Raw genomic sequence first — 13200 nt, forward strand, 5'->3', positions numbered from 1 at the left:
AAACACCAATAGTCAACCCTACAATATTGTCGCAGTATCGACATTGAGGTATTTGGTCAATAATATTGTGAAATCAGATTTTCTCCATATCGCCCAGCTCTAGGTGTAAATCACAGTTTGTTTACAGTTTTATATTGATTCTTTGGACAACGGTACGATATTTGATGATATCTTAATGTCTGCCATGATACGATTTTGATTGAATTTAGGGGCCTGCGATCGATATGAGACAATATCATAAGCCCATTTAACAGTGAAATTTATAGTAGTCTCATATTGCCAGACCATCCTCCACAGCGCTGCGGAGGAGGGTCTGGCTAGTCCACACAGCATTCCGGGATGGGAGAAAAACATGCTCTGGTTTTTTGGCATTTCTTAAAACCAATCATAATTGTTTGGCTATGTGCCGGACGGAGCAACGGTGCCTCTGCAAAATAGCCTCGGGAAGGAGAAGGTTCAACAAAAAACTCAGATTGGACAGATAGTCTAGCTAGCTGTCTGGATTTACCCTGCAGAGATCTGAGGAGCAGTTAATCATAGTCCTCAGAAATCTACCAGAGTTTAGAATGCCAACACAAAGGAAGCGGAAGGTGACGGGCATCTGGCCGAAAAGAGGGGAATCCGGCAGAATTTCCGGCGGCACTTGAACAATCCCGGAAGTGGAATGTCGTCGCAACTCAAAAAAGAAACTAAAATATGATTTGACAATTTCATTACTGAGCTCTTCCAGACATTTAAATTAAAAACAATCTATTATTTTTAATAAAAAGAATAAATATGAAGTGGGAATCTAAAATAAAGGGGAATCTTACAGACAATATGTATCGATACTTCCATATTGCATTGATAATATTGGATAGTGGCTCATTGAATCGATTTATCGATCCAGATCGATGTATCATTAAGCCCCTACAAGGTAGACTGAGTGTGTTCAGCTCTGATATTGAGAAGTCCATTTAAAATGTTGAGCTTACTCTGATATTAAACTGGTTTTGGCGCCACGGAAAGCGGTCTCTTCTTTGACTTAAATTCATCGATAAAAGTTAAACAGAATTTGATGTTAAGAATTCTACTGGTATCATCAGGAGTTGTCCTATACTTAAACTAAAGCACATATTTTATTGTGAATTTATGATGTGGCCCTTTAAGCTATCTTCATGCTAATTAGTTTGACCAGACTGCTTTGTAAAACAGCCGTGTGTTCCTATAAATCAGTTCCTCCTCTGAGCTGTTTTAGCGGTCACGTTGTCTTTTATAACCTTAGGTTTTAGTCTTTTGTTATTTCAGTTATAAAGAACAAACATTGGCATAACCTTTTAATTACACTTCTGCTTCTGTGGCTGCGAACACAGTTTTTACTTCCCGGTAATGTCATGAAAACAGCAGTTTTGTTAGCATCTGCATACAGTTTCTTTCGTTTTCTAAAGATCTTTATATTGGCTGTCAATTTGGCATTATACCAATAGTGGTGATTGATGGGTGGTTTACGGTTTAGCCTATATAGAGAGTGGTGATGGCATTAGGATAATTCTTATTCCAACTCTGTGTAACCAAGCTTATATTAAGGAAAAATGTAAAGAAGAAGAAGACACACAGTGTAATGTTCAACAAGGGTTAACCCCTAAATGCCTCCCATAATATCTTATTTACAAAGTCTCTGTACGGAAACAATGGGAATGAGGAACAAAATTCCTTTGGAATACTAGAAATTCATTTTAAAATAATAGTATAGTAGTTTTTTGGATAATAATAATAATAATAGTAGTAGTAGTAGTAGTAGTGATAGTGATAGTGATAGTAGTAGTAGTAAACTTTAGTAAACTTTAGTTGTATAGCACCTTCTATATAGCCTGACAAGCCAGACCCACATCAAGATGTTGGGTCTGGGAACTCCGCATTGGCAGGGCTCAATCCGAGGGGCGGGATAAACAGTTGTCTTTCAAATTCCCTCTGCACGCAATAGGATAGCGCTCCAACCAACCAGAGCAACGAAGAAGCTAGCGGAGCTAGTTGATAGATTAAACTTTTGCCGTATCCGGTCGGCAAAACTCCAAACACATCTTCCTTTTTTAAGAATGACTTCAGTGCCGTTCTTTGTTCTTTTCTCAAAGAAAAGCTGAAGTCTTCCAGAAGACTGTTCCCAGCTGCAACAGCCATAAGCCCGCCTACCGACTCTATACAGAATGTGATTGGCCTGACCAGAGTTTGGTTTTTCCAGCTCTCAAGCCAACGGAGAGTGCCTAGACTGGCTGCAAAATAAATTTGCTTCCGCTAGGGTGCGTCTAGATTTCTAGGCTACCTTGTATACAGAGAGTGTTGCTCAAAGTGCTTTACAACAAAGTGGAGAGACCACAACACAAACAAGATCACATTAAGACAGTAAAAGTCAACCTTATCAACTTATTTCCTCTATTTTTATATCCCCCTCTTAGTGGACCTTCCTGAAGCTGAGAAGCTTGCCCTGAGTTTATGTTGCCACAAGGACCGTCCATCCATTTGGAAGACCATTTATTTTGAGTGCCTTAGTAGTGGAAAGCACTTCCTTGAGCAGGTCTTGGTAAGTAGAATACTAGTTTTGTAACCAGATTTCAATTCCCACTAGACGTAATAGAGTGCACACAGTCTTCTTTCAGCAGTACCATGACTCTGTATTTTTCATAATTAGTACTGGATCTTGAAGTTAAGTTGGTTAGCAACCGCATGTGATGAGATTCAATAATGTAATAGGATTGGTTCCTTTCTGTAGGTTACTGCACTTGACCTGATTAAACACGAGGAGTTTTCTCCGCTGAGAGACTTACTGAAGTCGGAGTACCAGCCGTTATCTCGTCTGCTGTTGCTCCTGGGATGGACTCAGTGTCGCAGTCTGAGTTCGGCTCAAACGCTGCTCAGCATCCTGCACCGAGAGCAGGTCAGAGCTGAAATCATTCACCTGTCCAGACATCCACATATACCTCCACCTCTGCGGCTGGTTAACAGCTATTACGTGTCATTCGCTGATACAGTCTTTACCTTCTTCTTAGGCTCCAGCCAATGACTCTGTTCTGCAGGAGTTTTCCAATCTTTTGTCCTCTCAGCTTGGAATACTTAAATGGTGTAAAAACAACAATCCGTAAGCATCTGTTTTTGTTTTTTTTAAGTTTGACTGGTATCTAACTCCATTTTATTTTTTTATTTGTTTTAATATTTACTTTTTTGTGATTGTTTGTGTGCAGTGGGATTTCCATGGAGGCATTGCTGGCACAGCTTCACACTCTGGACAATCACTCTGCCCTCTATATTTTGCATTCCCTCACTCCTTTGGCTTGGTTTGAGGAGCGCAAGATACTAGATCTGCTGCAGCAACTGCCAAATTCACCAGGAACAGGTCAGCAGCTTCATCTCTGTTGTTGTTTCTTTATTGGAGTCAAAAAACTATTTAGCAGTTAATTGCTAAGAGAATAATGTACATTTTCCCCTGCAGAAGACACTGAGGTCGTCAGTAATCTCAGTTCTGGTGTGCAGAGGAACATAGTATTGTTCCAGGGGTTCTGTGCCATGAAGTACGCCATCTACGCCCTCTGTGTAAACGCACATAAATACTCAAATTGTACCGAGTGCGAGTCGATGCAGCAACAGCAGCACCAGCCGTCTGAAGCAGAAATAGACCAAGACCAAACCTCAACTTCCTCAGAAGGTGAAAAAGCTGTGTTTCTTTTCTGCGGTGAAGTTTTAGTTTGATGACAGATGATAGAAAAGTTTCCTGTCTGCTCGTTTTAGTTGATTATAATCTCCGGCTTGCGACAAAGTAGACATTGGTGTCATGGGTAACCTGTTTAAATATACACCACTGACTGAAAAAAGCAAAGTAGTAGAATATGTTGAAAAATAACCTAGAAATGTGTAAGCCAAATATAGGTAATTGCTTTGGTAATTCTTTTCTTTCTAAACTTCAATAATCATCTTTTTTACCCAGTTGATTGTGCTTTATTTTCAACAGGTGACACCAAATAGTTCACATGTCAAGAGACACAAAATCAAAATGGATGGCAGCACATACACACAAATGAAAAGAGAGTTTTTCTTTTAAAAGTTTTAATAATGACTTTTCCACTTTTCCTACATAACTTCTTGATTGTGCTTTAATACTACAACAAGAATTGTTCTTTGTTTAAAGCTGGTTATCTTTTCTTATATAGTTCTAAATAATACCTTGGCTTTGATCTTCTCTTATCTTGTTGTGTTTTCCAGGTTGCCATTTTCTGTTCCAGAACTATCTGTCAGAGTGTCAGCTCTATCTGGAGGCCGTGCCTGCCATGTTCCGCCTGGAGCTTCTGGAGAACATCTTCTCCCTTCTCTTCCTGTCCACCACTGACTTTGCCCAGCAGATCCAAAAAGACATAAACTTGAACCAGAACACGGGGAATGCCACTCAGTCAGAATTTCTATCAGATACAAGAAACCCAAATGTAGAATTGGGAAGCAAAGCAAAGACGGGTGAGACGGAGTACATCAGGAAAGAGAACCAGAAGCTGCGTTCAAGTTCACTAACAGCAGTCCACCGTGGTCACCTGGACCTGGGACACTTTATCCAGGGCTGCAGGGGGTTTCTAGCCGACGTGACGGCCATGGCAGGTTTTTTGAAGCTGTTGAAAGAAGGATTGGAGGGCATGTGTGTGGTGGGCCAGCAGGAGGGACAGGAGGCGGGAAGAGCGCTGCCTCGAGAGACCGAAGCGGCAGAGAACCTCGGCTGCTCAGTGACTGCTGAAACGTTCGGGGCTCGCCTGCAGAGGTTGTCCAAGCGCACGGCAGAGGCTCAGTGGAGGCTGCAGATCATCACCAGCAATCAGGGCACTGGAAGTGGTGAGATGGACATGATATTTCTCTTTAGCTTTTACTCTTAGTTTTTTGATTTACTCTTTCTGCATGCATGACATGGTCTGGCTAGTCCACACAGCATTCAGGAATGGGAGAAAAACGTGTTCTGGTTTATTGGCATTTCTTTAAACCAATCACAATCGTCTAGGGCGGTGCACTGGACGCAATAACGGTGCCTCCGCAAAATAGTCCTGGGAAGGAACTTGTTTTGGTGGAACGTGTACGTTCAAAAGTTGTTTTAGTCAAGCAACAGAAAACTCAGATTGGACAGATAGTCTAGCTAGCTGTCTGGATTTACCCTGCAGAGATCTGAGGAGCAGTTAACCATAGTCCTCAGAAATCCACCGGAGTTTAGAACGCCAACACAAAGGAAGAGGAAGGTGACGGACGTCCGGCCAAAAATGAGGGACTTTGACGGCGGCACAGGAGCAATCCCCTAAATGAATTGTGGTCGATATAGACTAACAATTACATAACAAAAGCAATTACATAACAAAAGAAAATCAACTACACCTAAAATTCACAAACATTTGACTGGTGGCTCATCGTATTGTGTTTAGTTTAGTTTATCACAGAATCTTCATTAACTGTCCCCTTAAGTACAGCTACTCCTCCTCCACGCAATTCAACACAGTTACAGGGCTCAGCATAAGTGAATACACCCATGCGAAAGTTGACTAAAAAGAGGAATAAAAAAAATCATCTTTTGGAAAATGATCTTAATGCCTTAATTCAAAAAATGAGGAAAAATCCAACCTTTAAGGACACCAATTTTCTTTGTGAATGAATAATGTATCGTAAATAAATAAATGTTCTTCCTTAAAATACAGTCAGTACACCCCTATGTTAAATTCCCATAGAGGCAGGCAGATTTTTATTTTTAAAGGCCAGTTATTTCATGGATCCAGGATACTATGCATCCTGATAAAGTTCCTTTGGAATTAAAATAGTCCCACATCATCACATACCCTTCACCATACCTAGAGATTGGCATGGTTTTATTTCAGTTAGCAGATAGCTGGTTTGATTTGCATTGAGAGATGATTTTATGGAAAGTACCCCATGCCAATCTCTAGGTATGGTGTTCACTTATGCTTAGCACTGTTAAAACATACATTAAACATTACATTCGACATATGACATATATTAGCGAGTGAGTCAAACTTACACCAATATGTGTCTATGAATCAAAGCTTACACTGATTACCCTTAACATAGTACTCCTAAAAAAAGAAAAAGAAAAAATTCCCAATTGCATGGCATTCTACGAATATGATACTCCCAAGATGTTTTTTTAATTTGCTTTTTAAACTGTGTTAATTAAGTCAATAACAGTGGTAAATAATTCCATATTTTCATCGCTCTATATACTGTAGTTCTGTGCATTTTAGGAAATAAGTGTTTGCCTTGGGGAGTAAAAACCAGCCTTCTGTCGCCTCTCTGGTGGCATATGTATCACTCTTAATTGTGTTTGAATTGAGTGTGCGTTTCTTCTTATGTTTGCATGAGGGGTGGATTGATTTCAGATAGCATTATAGCATTCATTCTTAATGGTAAATTCACTTGCAGGTTCAGAAAGTCCTCTCCAGCTGTCAGCTGTCGGCTGTCCTGTCACTTCTCTGGGAAGCAGCAAGAGCTCCAGCCTGAGGAGAAGGAAGAGACCAGGGAGACATGCTATAGAGAGACAAACCTCAGTGGATAAACACAATGGAGAAGTTAGCACCAGCACATCAGGTAAGGTATAACAACAACAATAGCCTGTCCTTCATTTGATTTGGTCTGTTCAAATCACATTGAATCAGATCAATCTTTTGGTTTTCCACCAATGAAATGGTGTCTTACAGAATGAACAGGAGATCATAAATCATTTTATTATGAAGTCGAAGTTTCACTTGTTTTAAACTGTCAGGGCCTGGCTTTTTTGTCTTTTAGGGGAATTCAAAGTTGTTGTTTTTAAGACGTACAGTATCTCACAAAAGTGAGTACACCCCTCACATTTTATTAAATATTTCATTATATCTTTTAATGGGACAACACTGAAGAAATTACACTTTGCTACAATGTAAAGTATTTAGTGTACAGCTTGTATAACAGTGTAAATGTGCTGTCTCCTCAAAATAACTCAACACACAGCCATTATTTAGACACATGTCTAAACCGCTGGCAACAAAAGTCAGTACACCCCTATGTTAAATTCCCATAGAGGCAGGCTGATTTTTATTTTTAAAGGCCAGTTATTTCATGGATCGAGGATACTGTGCATCTTGATAAAGTTCCCTTGGCCTTTGGAATTAAAATAGCCCCACATCATCACATACCCTTCACCATACCTAGAGATTGGCATGGTTTTATTTCAGTTAGCAGATAGCTGGTTTGATTTGCACTGAGAGATGATTTTATGGAAAGTACCCCATGCCAATATCTAGGTATGTATGGTGAAGGGTACGTGATGATGTGAGGCTATTTTAATTCCAAAGGCCAAGGGAACTTTATCAGGATGCATAGTATCCTGGATCCATGAAATAACTGGCCTTTAAAAATAAGAATCTGCCTGCCTCTATGGGAATTTAACATAGGGGTGTACTTACTTTTGTTGCCAGCGATTTAGACATTAATGGCTGTGTGTTGAGTTATTTTGAGGAGACAGCACATTTACACTGTTATACAAGCTGTACACATAATACTTTACATTGTAGCAAAGTGTAATTTCTTCAGTGTTGTCCCATTAAAAGATATAATGAAATATTTACTAAAATGTGAGGGGTGTACTCACTTTTGTGAGATACTGTATATTATTTTTTCTGGGTTTATGACAGTGCATTTGTCCTTTGTCAGATGGTGGAGGAAGGACAGGCTGTGTGGAATTAGAGGTCTGTCCATGCGGAGGTCCCCACAGCTGGCTAGTCCCCGCCATGCTGTCCCCTCCAGAGTCTCTGCTCATGTCCTGCATCCGCCGAGGGAACTTCATGGAGGCGCATCAGGTCTGTGTGGCAAGCTGGACTTGAAAAAGAGTTTGGGCCCTATTTTAACGATCTAAGCTCACAGCGTGAAGCACCTGGCGCAGGTGCGTTTAGGGCGTGTCCAAATCCACTTTTACTAGTTTAACGGCGGAAAAAAGGGTCCGTGCGCCGGGCGCGTGGTTCAAAAGGGTTGTACTTAGTATCTTCATTAATTCATAGGTGTGTTTTGGGCGTAACATGCAATAAACCAATCAGCGTGTCATCTCCCATTCCCTTTAAAAGCCAGGCGCGTTTGGACCTTGGCGCATTGCTATTATGATGGTGGATTTGCACCGTAATGTTTTTATTTGTAATCTTTTGCATGTTTGTGTGCTGCTGCGCTTCCCTGTGTGTGTGGGTGTGGGTGTGGGTGTGTGTGTGGGTTGGTGTGGGTGTTTGTGTAACAAGCATAGTGTGCGCGCTGTGCATGAGCCTAGACGCATTTTACTAATTTGCTGTTAAAATAACAATGAAATGCTGCGCTATTGACTTTAGACCAGGTTTTTGTTGGTCAATGGTGCGTTCACTTCCCGCTGCCTCAAGATAGCAATACGCCAAGAATTCACCTGAACACACCTCCCTGTAAGACCAGCACACCCATGGGCGCAAAGATGGGCGCAGGTGCATTGGCTATTTAAACGACACGGGCGCTGGACGGGAAATTGACAACTGCGTCGGTCTGAAACTAGCAAAGACACTTGCGTCGCGCCGGGTGCAAGATAGGGCCCTTTATGTTTTTTTTTAAAAAACCCATTTGTTTTTTTACCAACTTCAAAGTTAATGTTCCTCATTTTGATACTTGTAATACAACTAATACTGTTGCTACTACTAATAGTTACCCCTACTCTTATTGGTTTACTACCAATATTATTAATACTACAACTACTTCTACTTATGATTGTGGTACATCTTTTTTAACATTTCTTGGCTTCTCTGCAGGTGTCTCTGGTGTTTGATCTGGAGACATCTGCCTGTTGTGGTGAGCTGGTTTTCATGGAGCGCTACAAAGAAGTCCTGGTGGAGTTGGGACAGGTGGAGCAGAAGATGGAGAGCCAGTCTATGTCTTCATCCTCATCTTCCTCAGAGGGTTTGGGGACAGCGGCTGTGTCCGCCGCAGGGAGGAGTCGGCTGGGCAGCAGCGGGCGATTAACCCTGCAGGCCATCGGAAGCGCTGCTGCTGCAGGTTCAACATCTCTTTTCCTACTCAGGATTTTATGTTGCTTTTAATTCTTAATTTAAGTAATAAAATGCATGTATAACCACCTGATTGAGCCCCTTTCAAACATAGCCTCGTCCTCCTTGTTGCAAAATCTGTGCGCTTTCAGCCTTCATATACTTGCTTGCAGGTCTAGTTTTTTAGAGCACTTTTAGCAGAATGTCTTTGAACAATGTCCAAAGAATAGATGTAAAGCTGCTGTACTGTATGCAGCTGTGGCATAGACATGTAGCCAAGGAGAGCAAGTTGAACTCCTTACATAAATTTACTTTATTTTTCCATTTTTAATTCAACACTCAAAACATTCAACATGGTGAGTCTATAGAAAAAAAGCTCTTGATTGACTCTGAGGGACTGGATATACTCAAATTCAGTTGGGCTGTGCTGGGAATATCATATTGTAACTTTGTATACACGTAGTCATCCAGTGGAATAAAATATACCACTAAGCTGCAAATATCATAAATGCAAATGTTATTGTTTATGTTTTATCTTGATATCCAGGTGTCAGGACGCATCTGTTACATTGGCCTTTACGGCTTTGATCCCTTTGTGTTTACCTGTAATGTGGGAAAGCAGGTTAAGATTATTTATTACTGTTGTTTTTATAGTAAAGATTTACTTACTATTTTCATGTAATATGTGCTTTACTTTTTTACATTTTCAATGTTTTTATTGCCACATAACATGTATATCACGTACAGTAGATAACTCGGGGTCTTCTCTGCAGGTGTGGCTTTCTACTCCATCTCGGACATAGCAGAACGTCTCCTCAGCACCCCCGCTCACCCGATGCCCTCACTGGAGGACGGCTACTGGCTGAGCCGCTGCACGTCAGACCCCTCCGGCCTCCTTTACACACTGCTGGAGGAGCTCAGCCCAGCAGCCATGGCTGCCTTCGACCTGGCCTGCTGCCACTGTCAGCTCTGGAAGACGTCCCGACAGCTGCTGGACACCGCAGAGCGCAGACTCAACAGCAGCCTGGAGGCTCAAGGTATGCAGCCTGAATTTTAGGGTCTTTCTCGGAAGCATGTTTGGCAATGTTGATGACGTATTGTCGATGGTGCAGGTTACAGAACAGATTTCTTTAAAAATGGAGAGTTAACGAGACCAACTACAATTTCATGTGTTTATTAGCAGCTTTGCACAGGTAGTTATTTTGGTTTTCATCTTCATTCCCTGTCTCCCTCCCCAGGAGTAAGGGTTGACTCTAAGCTTCCCCATTCTGAGGGGATCTGTGGATTCCCTATGGTATTGCAGCAGATCAACAAGATCCTGAATCATTCTGCTACTAATAAGAGCTCTGTCAAAACAGGTGAATACAAACACTCCAACATTTTTAATTAGAAAATGTGTATTTACATGGATATTAACATGCCCATTTGGCTGCTCCAATAATGGAAATGGCCAATCGCACAATGACCTGCAGACAATATTACTTTCCCGACCAGAGACTTAATATAAAAAATGAAGCAAATGTACAGAATAGTTTGTTGGTTACAGATCCGCTCTTGTTCATAGAAGCTGTCGGGGAAGACCAAGTGTTCGCCAGCCCATTTGGTTGCTGCATCCAGGAAGTGCTCCTGTGTTGCTACCCAGCACTGAGTGAAGAGTGCATGGCTGCTCGGCTCAGTCTCGGGCAACGTTTGGAGACCACCCTGCACACCCTGAGCGCTGCAACAGATGGCACAGGTCGGCACAGGAACCATGAATTTGCAATTAATGCAATAAAGTTAGCATTGACTTTGTTTTGGTTAGATAAATGTTGAACTACACAGTAAACCTCACCGCTCAAAGTATTTTCACTTACATGTCTTGGAGCTCTGTTGTAAGTTTCCCAGGAATGTGTGAGACCACGTCTTTTGTAATGTCAGATACGATTTGGATAACTTCAATACACCAGAAGAAAATGTGTTGCAGGATTAAAGACCTATATTGTTTTTAGCATTCTGTGTGAACGTTAGAATGTTCTGTATGTTTTGTGTTACTTCTCGTTTAGGGCTGTGCAATTAATCAAAATTGTAATCGTGATTACAGTTTCGGCTCCTAATGAGCACAAAAACAGAATTATCTAATTTTTGTCTTGTGTTCTGAATTTCTTTTTTTTCACGGGAAAAGTATTAAGGGGAAATGTCACAGTTCTAGGTGTTATCACTGTTGATTTGTTTAACTTTTTCACTGTTTTTTAAGTTCAACAATTGCAACATCTTTCCGAAAGACTGAGTAATCGTGTTAATATTGATTTCAATATTGACCAAAATAATCGCGATTATGATTTTTTTTTTTTTTTTTCTTTTCATAATCGAGCCGCCCTACTCTCGTTTTAACAGAGGGCAGTGTGGGCAGCGCTCTTCTGGCCCAGTTGGTTGAACAGTCCAGTCTGAAGCAGTCGGAGCTGGACGCTCACCCTGTGCGCTCCAGCATGAAGCAGCTGCTGCGTTCTCTGGATCAGCTTTGCCCCTTCGAGCCGGACGGAGATCTTGCCAGACCAGATTATGTGCGCAGTTTCCTCGACTACGTCAACACACTAGCGTCTGTGTTAGTGCGCAGCCTTGGATCGGAAGGTAAAATTATTTGCCAGTTAGGAGAGATGAATGCTTTCTGTGTCCTTTTGGGGAAAAGGATGCTGATCTGAAAACAGAAGTATCAGTCTTCAGATTCTTCTGCCTTATGCAAAAGCTGCAACAGCAGCTTCTACCAACAGCTCTTTAACCAGTCCCTCCAGAAAAACGCGATTATGCGATCGCATAATTCAATGCATAATCAGCCAAAGTACGCATATTTATGCGGGGGCCGCATTTTTTCAAATACGCCACACTTTTGCCGCATAAATTGCCGATTTCCGCACAAAATATGCGGGGCTTGCATGATTTCATAATCCCCGCATTTTCGTTGCAAAAAAGTCACGCATATCTTAGCAGAAAGTTGAAAAATGTTGCGTTTACTTCACACAAGAGCAGCCATTTTCCCCTGTTGCCATGGGAACATTATGAAGTGACGTAATTACATGACGTGAACATCATCGAAAAGCTGCAAACCCCGCGATGAAGCCATGATGAAACCGCAGTTTTTGCAAGTTCCTGAAATTTTTGCAAGTTCCCGCAATTTTTGCAAGTTCCCGCAATTTCATCGCATAAAATTGCATAAATATCCCGCATATTCCATCGCATTTTTTAAGAAAACGAGCCGCATAATCAAGGATTTTTGCCCGCAACAATCACAAAAAAAACTCCGCATTTTTCTGGAAGGACTGTTTAAAAGTTTATGTAGTTTAAGTTCATAGTGCTTTTATAGTGTTTTATTAAAAAAAAAATCTTGCTGCTTTCAGACCTCACCATCTCATCTTAGCGGTTAGCACTTTCCCCCCCTATTAACACTTTTTCCCCCCTACCTTCATTATCCCAGTTGGTACTGGGAATCAAATCAGCAGGCACTTGATGATAAGCTCATTCTTATACCAAACTAAAGCCAATTCTACCTAAATAGTGACTATACCAGGCAGGGCCCAACAGTGACTCTTCTTCTTCTTATACCTGGGTTTGCCTGTCTTGCTGTTTCTCTTAGACCAGAGCAGTGAAGTGAAGCTTGGGAATCCACTACTGGTGTTGGTTCAAGCCCCATTTCAGCTTCTCTCCCACCTGCTGTTTGACAGGCAGGTGTCTCCTGACAGGTACGCACACAGTCAATGTGACTATACATAAGTATACATAAGCCTGCAGTTTGCATGCTATGTTATTCCTCACCTTGTTACACACGGCTACCTAAACTGCAGCTACAATGTGTGCCTCACAGCTGGTGCACTGTAGAAACGGTCTAATGGTTAACGTGAATGAAACTGAAATCCAAATCTGTCATATTTTTAGCTTAATTGTGAGAGACACTTAACATTTTTCTGCAAGCTATTCAGAAATGCTAATTGGGTTGTCCGGTCACCCCTGTGCTAGTTGACAATAACGGTAAAGGAAATCATTCATTTGTGATCATATAACTTAGTAAGTCTATGACATTGCATTCTGCAAGTTGCTTAGTAATGAGGTGGGAAGAGGTAGAAGATGCCTCACAGTAGAGGCTTTATATTTGGGGGCAGCACAATGGGGAATGCTGCAGGTTTCAGGTTTAATATTACCC

At 41.4% G+C, this 13200-nt stretch overlaps 1 protein-coding gene across 3 annotated transcripts in view; it reads left to right on the forward strand.

Moving 5' to 3' along the window:
• Nucleotides 1-13200, forward strand: part of zfyve26 (zinc finger, FYVE domain containing 26) — a 38967-nt gene that overhangs the window by 6385 nt on the left and 19382 nt on the right. For 2 of the 3 annotated variants that reach the window (XM_031309820.2, XM_031309821.2), the window contains exons 7-20: nucleotides 2433-2557; nucleotides 2747-2911; nucleotides 3024-3112; nucleotides 3216-3367; nucleotides 3464-3676; nucleotides 4231-4842; nucleotides 6427-6591; nucleotides 7693-7838; nucleotides 8796-9039; nucleotides 9803-10066; nucleotides 10268-10387; nucleotides 10594-10764; nucleotides 11403-11636; nucleotides 12637-12742. In XM_031309820.2, coding sequence (XP_031165680.1) covers nucleotides 2433-2557; nucleotides 2747-2911; nucleotides 3024-3112; nucleotides 3216-3367; nucleotides 3464-3676; nucleotides 4231-4842; nucleotides 6427-6591; nucleotides 7693-7838; nucleotides 8796-9039; nucleotides 9803-10066; nucleotides 10268-10387; nucleotides 10594-10764; nucleotides 11403-11636; nucleotides 12637-12742 — 2806 coding nt within the window. The remainder of the gene's footprint in view (nucleotides 1-2432; nucleotides 2558-2746; nucleotides 2912-3023; nucleotides 3113-3215; nucleotides 3368-3463; nucleotides 3677-4230; nucleotides 4843-6426; nucleotides 6592-7692; nucleotides 7839-8795; nucleotides 9040-9802; nucleotides 10067-10267; nucleotides 10388-10593; nucleotides 10765-11402; nucleotides 11637-12636; nucleotides 12743-13200) is intronic. The other variant, XM_031309822.2, reaches the window with a different exon arrangement.

The sequence above is a fragment of the Sander lucioperca genome, chromosome 18, assembly GCF_008315115.2.
Source record: "Sander lucioperca isolate FBNREF2018 chromosome 18, SLUC_FBN_1.2, whole genome shotgun sequence".
Taxonomy (NCBI): Eukaryota; Metazoa; Chordata; class Actinopteri; order Perciformes; family Percidae; genus Sander; species Sander lucioperca.